We start from the raw sequence: 11660 nt of genomic DNA, 5'->3' as shown, positions 1-11660 counted from the left end.
ATCTATCTATCTATCTATCTATCTATCTATCTATCTATCTATCTATCGTGGTACATGAGATGGAACAAAATTATGTACACAAGTAGCAGTAGTAGTAAGTAGTAGTTCATTTTAGTATTTACTGCAGTAGTAAGTAGTATTCTTTTCAGTATTTATATACAGGTAGAATATGTTAAGGCGTTTTAAACCCTTCCCACATTCTTGCTGTGTCTCTAACAATGTTTCTAAACTCTAAATTTTCTAAAAGAGCACAGCATGTCAGGATTTCAGCTCTCTGCCTCCGGCCGCTCTCTGCCATCTGCCAGCAGCTCTTGGCCACGCCCACTTCTCTGCTGCAGAGCGGACATCTGACACGCTGCAGCTGTGGGCTGTGCACAGGTGCAGCAGGTGCTAAATAATTTAAAATAATTTATTTTAAATAAAAATGCCATGCAGATCGTGCGGCTCATCCATCAATCAGCCAATTGTGTGTCATGCCCAATTTTATTTTGAATATCTGCTGTAGAGCGAGTCCGCTAGAAAGAAACCGCAAAGTAACGAGGGACTACTGTAATATATTTATTTTTTAATCTATTTATGTTTTTCAAAGAAAGCAACTGGACACCTATTCTGTAGCTGAAGACGTTTCTCTTTCCTTCCCGGGCTTTTCTCATTTCCCAGACTGTCGAGTGTTGAGTTCCAAGCCTTAAGCTGCACGAGACACTCCGATTATTATAATATTATAATTTCACACACAGATTAAACTCACTGTCCTCACCGATTCATGCTTGGAACTGGAATTGTTGCTTAAAACAATGTAACACACCATCTAAAACCATGAAAGAATGGGTTTATAAGCATGCTAAATTAAAGTTTTATTTCATTTAAAACATTTGATGCTGCTCTGATGTGGCCCTGTGTTGAACACTTTGTTAAAAACTATTGCAATATAAAACACAATGTAAATTATGATGAACTCCAGGATGAAACGTTAAATAAACAGATGTTTGATTTCAAAGTTTTTTCTGTGTGCAGCTCTTGGAATCCAGATACTTGAAGGGGTTAAAATCTAATTTAGTGAGGGGGCTGTTTGCATCTGCAGCTGAATGCTGATTATAAAACACACTTAACTGTTGCTCAACATGTAACGTTACTGTGAACTCATATAAAGTGAGGTGCTAATGCTGCTGGGGTTGGAGGTTAAAATCTGCGTGCAGCACGTTAGTACCAGCACAGCTGGGATGACACATAAAAAAAGAATCGGGTGGGAGTTTCAGAATCCAAAACTCTGTTAGAAACAGATTAGTGTTTTATTATGTTTGGGATCAGTCAAACCTCATTTAGATTTTAGACGCACAAAGGCAAGCCTGTGTTTACCGGTGCAAAAAGGATTCCTGAAACCAACATGTTGTGACCTGAGGACAACAATGGCGTGTTTTTACGGTTTTAAATCCAACTGAAGTCGTTTTGAACGTCAGCACACGCTCACCTGTGTCTGCGTCAGTGGCGTACACGACGGCGATGGGCGTGTGCACCGTTGTGTTGTCGAACACGGTGACCTCGTAGTGGCTGGTGGAGAAGTGAGGCGGGTTGTCGTTCATGTCCTGGATCACGAGCTGGACGTCGGCCTGACAGGACCGACCCCCGCCGTCTGTCGCTTTCACCACGAGGTTGAACTCCGAGTCCGTCTCACGATCCAAAGCAGCCCAGGTGAACAGCTCACCTGAGGAGAGCGGAGTCACAATCAGCCACAGAAAACACCGAACAGCAGCAAACGTTCACATCCAAACAGCTTTTATTTTGAAAGTCCTGAAATAATTCCCATTATTTTACTGTTAGCACTTCCTGCTGCAGCCTGGATTCCAACTAACTGAAATCTGATAAATCTTCTTATTTTCCAAATGTTTTAGTCAAAGCTCAAGTACAATATTAGAACTTTATCAAAATATTATATACCATAAAAAAACCTGGAAATATGTTTTAAAAAAACAGCTGGACTGATGGGAGTTTGTTTTAAAACAGAACCCGACATGAATGAGAAGGAATAATAATCTTAGGTGATAAAACAAAATGTTTTTGGTTCCTGTAAGCTGAAGCAGCTGTTAAGAACACAATCCTAAACAATTACAGAATGAACTAGATAACATGTATTTCTTGCAAAAATGCAGTGTGAATGTTTATTGCTGAAGAATTACTGAAAAAAACAGCTGAAATTATCCAAAAACATGCTGAAAAGCTAGATGAAAAAGTAGAACAAGCTTGAATTAGCAGAAGAAAGCAGGGAAAACCAAGTTTTCCCAATTTAGGCTGAAAGAAATGAGCCCAAAAAGTGGAAATTATCTGAAAAAAAAGCTAACATTTGCAAAAAAAAAAAAAAAAAAAATCTGCTGAAAAGTAGCTAAAACAACAAAAAATAAAAAGCATGAGTTTCAAGAAGGAATTGGAGAGAGAGTACATTTTTTCTGAATTAGGCAGAACAAAGTATAAATGAGTGCAAAAAATATGGAATTAGCGGAAAAAGTAAAAAAAAAAACAGCTAAATAGTAGCTGAAATAGTAGAAAAAGCTGAAACTTGCAGAAATAAGCTGAAAGGAGCATAACAAGCTGAAATTAGCAGAAAGAAGTTAGAAGAAGCACAAACATGTTATAGTTAGCAGAAAAAATATGAAAGGAGCACAAAACTGCTAAAAAAAAAACCTCAGCTGAAATTAGCTGAAAGTAGCTGATTTTTTTTTAAATATGCACAAGGAAGTTGAACAAAATGTGAAAGGAGCAGAAAAATGTTGTAAACTGATCTAAAGATAACGTAAAATGAGCTCCATTCATTTTCTATGAGAAAGAAATGGCAGAAAAGGCTAAATATTTCCAAAAGCTAAAGTCGCACCAATACCAGAAGTCTTTTCAGGATTGTCCCGAAAGAGCTGAACGTTTTGATTCGTGATTTGTTGAAATAGTTTAAAAACTGCGGACCGAGAAACGCACCGAAAAATGTACGGAAGAAAAATGGATCACAGTAGTGAGAGTGCGTCATAATCATTCACACAACGAGAATTTATCTCCTAACAGACACCATCATACCCGTCCTTTGTTCCAGAAGAAACTTTTTTGCCTCTGGACCATGGAGTGTGTACGTGATTTCACCGTTCACTCCAACATCTGGATCTGAAGCTGACACTTTGAGCACTAAGTTCCTGGGCGGCAAGTTCTCCATCACCCCCTTAGTGTACACCAGCTGGAACCAGAGGAACAGAACATCAGATATGCATCGGACCCGTTAGAGGCCGTCACTGATTGTTTGACGGACCAACCGTTCACTGCAGGGACGTGAAACGCAGCTGTTGGACTAGTGATTTGAAAACTAGACGGGATTTAGTGCGAAGGAAAAGATCTTCGGTTACAGAAATATAAACATATGCACAGGATGTAAACGATATACGATACGAAATTATTTACGATATAAACACTAATTTTATATCATAAAAAATACAAAAAGTGATTTAGTTAAAAAAATATAGAAGTACAATAGTGTTTGTTAGTGGTTCGAGTGATGGAAATATTTAGACTAGGCATCTTCAAATGATCCAGATACGACTCACCTGTTCGCAGACTGGACTGTTGTCGTTGATGTCCAGCACGTGGATGTCCACCGTAACCGGAGCCTCGAACTTCCCGTCGGTGGCCGTCACTTTCAGGATGTACCTGTCTTTGGTCTCTCGATCCAGAGTCTCCTTCACTATCAGACCCCACTGACCCTCGTCCTCCTGGATGATGGCAAACTGGCCCAACGGGTCTCCGTCTGTAGAAAACAAAGAACCAAGTCATGGTTATTTTGTACTCCATGGGATGGATGAATAATAATCCTTTTTTGTCCGCTGCAGTTCAGCTTTAATCACCAAGGGGATGTTTCAGGTTACACCGACTCCTGTTCTTTAACTGTTGTATATTTTATTGTACAAAACACTTTTGATTCTTTGTATTTCCCACCAAGCTGACCGCCTCTGCTAATTATGACCTTTTGATTGTTTGTTGAAGAAGATTAACCCAAGAAAACACACCTTATTTGACAGGTGATGCATGCAGACTGAGCAGTTTTCTCACCAGCTGCTGTACAGGTCTCATGACAGACTTATTCAGCTGGAGCTCTTCGGTATATATTAACCATTAACTTCATGCTGATCTACACACATTTCGTGCGATTTGGGATGACATCATCCAATGAATAACATTACAAACGGGCCACTAAGTGCAGATTTTTTTTTAAATCAAATAGAAAATATGGAGGAGTTAACGGTGATCTTTGTGTCAGGCTCTATTGCGCTGGTACTTAAAGAAAATTATTTTTCAGAGTAATTCACTGACTTGTTTGCAAAGCTTTGCTAAAAACAATTTACACACAGTTGTTTTGTTAGTAACTGATGAAAAACTGTGTCTGATGAGACTCGGCAGATGAAGAAAGGGTCAGAAAGAAAAGTTTCTACATTTGTATAAATGTTGTAAATATTTAAGAAAGAAATGTTAAAGAAACACTAACTCTAAAGACGATAAGGATAATCCCAACAGTTAATCATGTGATGAGAGCAAACTGGAAGGACCACATTTAGAATTTTTATATTAATATATATTATAAAATATAAATAAAATAACAAATTAACAAAATTATTATAAAAAAAAAACCCATAAAAATTACAAATAATAAATAAATTAAAAATAAATATATATGTAAACAAATATTAGCAGCGTTCAAGAAACAATTGTATTATCTTTATTTTACAGGCATGTGAATAAAAGTTAAAAAAAAAAAAGAAATAAAAACACTAAATCAACTAAGGAACGAATAACTGAATAAACAAGCAAATAATTAAATAAATATATAAACATCTTAAACGGTTTGACTGGGTTGAGCACTTGCAGACCTTTATCTGTGAAGAAAACCTGTTGAAATCAATAGTCATGAATATTAAACCCTGTGGTGCTTTGAATAGCAATATCCTCTAATAAATCACGTCGGTATAGGGCAACTTTAATTTGCATTTGCCTCCGATTTTGTGTCTGTGACAAGTCAGTGTCAACATGAGTCAAATCCTGCCATTACAAATAATCCCAACACAAACACTTCCCTCCTGCAAAGCAGAACGTTGTGACAGAGAGCTCCTTTGGAACAGTTTAACTGTCTGAGATTTGGATTAATTCAAGGCCGTATTTGTATTGTTAGCTGCAGGGCGCCCAGTTGGCATCCTTGTATTGTCACCTTGTTTCTCTTTGGGATTAATCTGAGGCTGAATAATATGACTCAGTTGAGGGCGATTAACAAAAATTTCATTTCACCTCATTAATGTCTTGGTAAATCCCACAGTACCGCAGATTCTCAGCAGGACTGCCATTTCTCTGATTAAAACATGCACGCTTGCTTGCACAGAAAACCCCAAATATGATCTTCGGTAAATATTGTAAGGCAGAACTACACAAATCTAAATCCCCACAATAATAAAAATATACAGACATGCACACCTGTGATGTAACACGTTACAAGGCGGTTCTCCAGCGAAACATCTGCATCTGTGGTCGTCATGGAAACAATAGGTTCGAATGGGGTGACGTTCTCCACCACGGAGCCATGGTACATGTCGTCAGTGAAGTTCGGCGGGTTGTCGTTCTGGTCCGTCACCATCACTTCTACCAGGACGCTGGACGACAGCTTGACATCCCCACCGTGGTCTGTGGCCACCACGTTAAACCTATAGACTCTGGTGGCCTCGCAGTCAGTCTCCCGCATCGTGGTGATCCAGCCACTCTCTCCGTCAATGGTGAACACCTCAGTGATGTCAGGCAGGGTGTCATCAGGCAGGGGCTCTAAGCTGTAGGTCACCAGGCCATTGCTGTCTGTGTCTGGATCATTGGCCGTCACCTATAAGGGTAAACGTAAAAGTTGACAGTCAAATTTAACCTTTTATTTTATTTTTATCAAAACTTTGTTTTACTGTGTTTCTGGTAATTAGATGAGAAAAATTATCCTGAAGCGAGACTTGAATAAACTGAGCCGAAGTTGCTCTGACTGGATAAAATGAGGTTTTAAACGACGCTACATACTAGCAACAGTTTGTCAAAAGATGATGCCACATTCAAACAAAGATGATGACTAGCAGTTCGCTTAGCTGGATCATAGCATCTAGTTTACGTCAACTAAAACTTTTGTGTTTAGAAGGCCAATCTCAATCTTGATAGATCTGACTAATCATTTAAAATAAGAATTTGAAAAGCAGATATTGCTCGACTCCAAAATCGAATGAGAATATAAATTTCTCTGTCTCACCTGGATGACAGTGGTACCAGCAGGCATGTTTTCAGCCAAGAATGCCCTGTATGGACTTGCGTCAAACACAGGCTGGTTGTCGTTCACATCCTGGACTTGGATAATGACAGAAACTAAAGATGCAATGTCCGTCCCATTCTGATTCCCCTGAGCAACCACATCTACCTGGTACCACTTTGTCTTTTCATAATCAATGGGTTTCTGCAACAGCAAAGTTCCACTCTCTTTGTCTATGCTGAACTCTTTGCCTTTGTTGCTTTCAATAGTGTTCCCATTCACCAGGCTGTAAATGACGGGAATGTCCGAGTCAGCCCTCACAAAACCAATTTCTGTCCCAATGAGAACGTCTTCTGCTGCTGAGAAGCTGTATAGAGGTTCTGTGAACTTGGGCAGGGGAACCTCAGGAGGAACCACTTTCATCTGAACAGGCACTGTGGAGTTGTAAAAAGGAAGGCTGCTGTCACGAGCCTTGACTTTAAAATTGAAGATCTTGTTCTCCATCCCAACAAGACTTTCCTTGACACTCACTACTCCAGTGAAAGGGTTGATCTCAATGATGTCTTCGGTGACCTCTTCAGCTTCTTCTACAGTGTAGGTGACATCTGCATTTTTGCCGTCATCGGCATCATAAGCCATGATTCGAATAACAGGGGAACCTTTATTTACAGTAGACTGGATAGAAACCTGGTAATCTGTTGCTTTAAACTGAGGCACATTGTCATTCTCATCTGTAAGAATAATTTTGACAGTGCAAAAGGCCACTTTTCCACCACCATCTTTAGCCATTACCTTGATTGCTATGACTTTCTGGGTGGCGTTTTCTCTGTCCAGTGGTTGAGTTGTAACAACCTGCCCATCTTTGTATATGTCAAACTTCTCATCAGCTAGTTTGTTGATAATGGTGTAGTCAACGCTTCCGTATGGGCCGTCATCGGGGTCTATGGCAGCCAGTCGGATCACACGAGTTCCTGGCTCTGCATTTTCAGCCAGCTCAGCTTCATAAATGCTCTGTTTGAAATATGGACTGTGCCTGTTGCTGTTAATCATGTCAATATTGACTGGTACAGTTTTCTGAAACACTCCATCAGATACAGCCACAGTCAGGTTGTAATAAGGGTCCAAGTTCTTCCTACAGACATTAGAAAAGGAGAGGATTCCTGAGGATTCATTGATGTTAAAAAATCGGTCTTCATTTCCTGAGTGGATTTTGTACTTAAGATTACTGAGGTCAGCAGAATCAGGGTCTGAAGCCTGGATTTTGATTACTATGTGGCCACATTTTGCCATTTCATCCAGAGTGGCTTTATAATGAGGACTGACAAAATCTGGAGTATTGTCATTGACATCAGTGATATTTACATAAACCAATGTCTCACTACTGAGAGGGACAGTCCCATTGTCAATGGCTTTGATTTTTAAATTAAAATGCTTTATGTCTTCATGATCTAGTACCTGTTTTGTGACAATCAACCCAGTCTTAGGGTTTATCTGGAAGAAATCTGCTTCATTCCCTTCCATTTTAACTATGTGATAAGTTAAGTCTTTGTTTCTTCCAGAGTCTTTGTCAGTAGCAGAGAGCTGTATCACAGAGGTGTCGACTGGTAGCCCCTCAGCAATGTTCACGTTGTAAGTTTGCTGTGAGAAAACTGGTGCATTGTCATTTACGTCCTCCACTTCTATTTCAATTGAAGCTTCTGATGACGCTCCTAACACAGAGTCAGTAGCTCGGACCGTCAGCACATGAAATGTTTGGCTTTCAAAGTCAAGGGGGTTGGTGACAGTCAGTACACCAGTTTTGAAATCCATGTGAAAATGCTTTGATGCATTTTCCTCCTCAAGATTGTAGATGATTCGATAACCCTCTGGGTTCCTGGCCTGCACATGCAGGATGGTGGTGAATGGGGGAACATTTTCAGGGACTTTCAAAGGATAAAGAAGCGTTTGGAAAATTGGGTTGGTTCGATTCCTCACTTGAATGATGAGCTGAGCCATGGTGCTATGACTTGGCTCTCCATCATCTGTAGCTAACACTATCAACCCATATTTACTCATAGCTTCAAAATCAAGAGGTCTTTGAAGGGATATATCACCTACTTCAGGATCAATCCTGAAGAGGCCATAGTCCTCTTCTAATGAGTACAAGATGGACCCATTTTCTGCCTGATCATTATCGATGGCACTTACTTGATACAAAACATCTCCTGGCTCTTTGTCTTCAGAAATCATAATGGAAAAAGGCAGATTCAGAAACTGTGGAGAGTTGTCATTAACATCCTCTATAATAACCTTGACCTGGGCTGTGGCTGTTCTAGGTGGACTTCTCATGTCTTGTACTTTTACCATTATATCATAAACATCTTGTTCCTCCCTGTCAAAAGGGACACCTGTGGTTTCAAGAACACCTGATGCCTGGGAAATTGCAAACTTACCCATAGGGTTCATGACAGAATACAAAAGAGGCTCATTTAAGTAGCTTCCCAAGACTTTTAGTGCTGCCAAGGTTTTGACCATATTTAGGTTTTCTCTAACACTTGCTAAGTAAATTTTCTGCTCAAATCTAAAATTACCTGGCATCAGTTTTGTTACATTTATCTTGACTGTGGCTGAATCTTTAAACAAGCCATCTGAGGCTCTGACGCCCAGCTGGTAAAATGGTCTTAATTCAGATACATTGGTCAGAGTGATGACTCCAGTATTAGGGTCAACTGAAAAAGCATTATAAGGGTTTCCATCTGTGATGCTATATGAGACAGTTGAATCAGCATCATAGGCTGTAACACGCACAACCTCTGTATTTCTGATGGCTGGAAAAATAATGGATGGCTCGTATACCGGGGAGGTGAATAGTGGAGGGCAGTCATTCATGTCCAGGACATGAACGGTGACCCTGGCAGGCTCTGCTGCGCACAACGATGGCTCCCCAGAGTCCTTCACTTGCACTGTCAGGTGATACTCGCTCTTAGTTTCAAAGTCAACTGGTGAAATCAAAGAGATGGTGCCCATATTTGGGTCAATCTTGAAGACTTTCAGAGCCTCAGGTTCAAGGATTTGATACGTCAGCAGAGAATTTGATTCTTGATCTGCATCTAAGGCTTGAATGACCAGCGGCATGTTTCTTTTTCCCATCACCATGCTGTTCATTTGTGCAGACTCACTAATTTGTCCCACGTACTCCATCTGCTGAAAGACAGGCGCGTTATCATTGTCGTCAACCACATAAATATGAACAAGTGTCTTGGACATGGCTCCTGCTGTGGTGGAGGCAGTAACTTTGAGCTTGTAGGTATCACAGTTCTCAAAATCAAGGTACTTGTGAGTGGAAATCATCCCGGTGTAGGGGTTGATGTAAAATGTTCCCTTTATGTTGCCACTTTCTATCCCATATTGCACTGCAGCTGGGCTGGAGGCCGAGATGGTAACCACTGGTGTACCAGGAGCGCTTGACTCACTGACCTCGGTTAAGTATTCTTCTGATGGGAAGGTGGGAGGGGTTTGGTCAGAAATGCGGATGTGAATGTGAACGGAACAGAAATCGGAGTGCTGTGGGAAACTTTGATCAATGGCCTTTACTGTAAGGTGGAACTGGTCCTGAGGCTGAAGGTCTAAAGGTTTGGAAACACTGATGGAGCCCAGCTTTGAATCGATGGAAAAGATGTTGCCAATATTTCCTGCAGGGAAAAAGCAAGTCATGTGTTAGACTGAATTTGTATAAGTGACAACATAATTATAAGGGACATCTAAAATATCAATTTTATATTTTAAAAAGTGCATATGTTTAAACATGAAAATCTAAAGGAACTGCAGAGAAAGTATTCAAGTTTACTTTGGTATCAATTTTTGTCCAGTATTAAAAATAATCGTTGTGATTCTGCTGCAGCAATGTAAACAGGAGAAACTGCAGAACGGTGACATTTATCTCGCCTCATGGTTCATTTGTTACCTTCAAAGACAAAATGAGCGTTTAAGCAGAAAGTGATACCAAACAATTACAAAGATGGATATTCCTTGCTGTATAAAACACTCTGCGTCAACACAAAGTGTTCAGATGGAGCATATGGGTTCAAGGACCACACTCTATCACCAACATGAGCTGATTCAAACAGCAAAATGTTCAACATTTAAGTTGTTTGGACAGAAGCAGCTCCCACTGTTCAACAATAGAAAACAGTGGCAGTTTTCACGAGCAAAGAGCAACGAATGAAGGTGTGACAGAGTTAAGGTGAAAAGAGGCAAGCGGAGATCAAATATAAAAATAGAGCTGCGTTGCTCACCAGAGTGCAGCGAGTAGCTGATGTCTGCATTGCTTCCTGTGTCCTTGTCCAGGGCCTTGACCCGGATGACCTCAGAGCCAGCAGGGGCGAGGTTAGAGATGCTGGCCTCGTAGCGAGGGCTGAGAAAAACTGGTGAGTGGTCGTTACAGTCCTCCACCTGAATCACAACCTTTACAAAATTCCTCTTCACTGGGATCTCCTGGTCAAGCACCTGAGGAGTTTGTGAAGAGGTCAAAGAATAATGAGGCAGTTACTTTACACAGCCTGATGAATTTCAAATAAAATACCCATCCTTTAAGTTTTTCTATACTTTTATTATGCTGTTTCCAAACTAAGATACTGACACCTTACCAGATCAAAAACTCTACAGTGTTCATGATTTTTATTTAAAAAACAAATGATGCCATCTATCATTTGTGTTTACCTATGGAAAAGAGCCATTAATTAAATTTACCAAGCATATTTCTTAATCTAGACCACATCAATCTACTGTAGGGTCAATGAAGTGACTCAAGCTTCCACATGAATTCAGCCAAGTGCTTTGGTAAAATAGTGGAACAACCCCTTTAACACTGCATCATATGGTTCAGCAAAACCTCTTTTTTTAAAGTTTAACATCATATTCTGCAATGAAGTCACATCAAATTGTTCTTTCCAAATAGGTTTTTAGAAGTTCAAACCAAAAGAAACCTTAAAAACAATAAATAAATTTTAAAAAGTTGCTTTTGAAACGTCCAGACAAATACTCTGTCCACACAAAAGGAAGTATTTTTTTTGACACTGAGTATCAGTGAGTAATCATACTTATTATTGTGTTTTGTATTTTTTTTATTTAACTCATTCTGTAGCGAGCAGAACCTCACATTATATCTGAGTGGACATGACCAGAGCGGCATTGGCTTAATTTCAACTTTTATAGAAACAAACAAAAAAACGTTGATCACCAGTTCTTTTATAAAAACATAAACAAATATAAATAAGTGTTTTAAAAACAAAGGACTACAGTAGTCCCTCGTTTATCACGGGGGATCCATACCCTGAAGCCCTGCGATAAGTGAAAAAATGCAAAGTAGGAAAAGTAGTACAAGTAAAAAGTAATA

The 11660-nt window shown here is 39.8% G+C and overlaps 2 protein-coding genes across 2 annotated transcripts; both read right to left on the bottom strand.

Moving 5' to 3' along the window:
* Positions 1-1468: 1468 nt before the first annotated feature.
* On the bottom strand, positions 1469-9305 carry LOC119408640 (protocadherin Fat 2; the record flags this gene model as incomplete). Its single annotated transcript, XM_037675484.1, is given in 5 exon segments — positions 1469-1702; positions 3058-3211; positions 3576-3775; positions 5488-5884; positions 6290-9305. Coding segments are annotated over 5 exon segments (3988 nt in total), but the record flags the coding sequence as incomplete, so codon positions are not given.
* Positions 9306-9315: 10 nt separating this feature from the next.
* LOC119408639 (protocadherin Fat 3) lies at positions 9316-10771 on the bottom strand (the record flags this gene model as incomplete). Its single annotated transcript, XM_037675483.1, is given in 3 exon segments — positions 9316-9322; positions 9462-9957; positions 10561-10771. Coding segments are annotated over 3 exon segments (714 nt in total), but the record flags the coding sequence as incomplete, so codon positions are not given.
* Positions 10772-11660: the final 889 nt, after the last annotated feature.

The sequence above is a fragment of the Nematolebias whitei genome, chromosome 4 (genome assembly GCF_014905685.2).
Source record: "Nematolebias whitei isolate Nwh7 chromosome 4, NemWhi1, whole genome shotgun sequence".
NCBI lineage: Eukaryota > Metazoa > Chordata > Actinopteri > Cyprinodontiformes > Rivulidae > Nematolebias > Nematolebias whitei.
The sequence above is the reverse complement of the archived record's forward strand: the minus strand, read 5'-3'. Positions and strand labels throughout refer to the sequence as shown.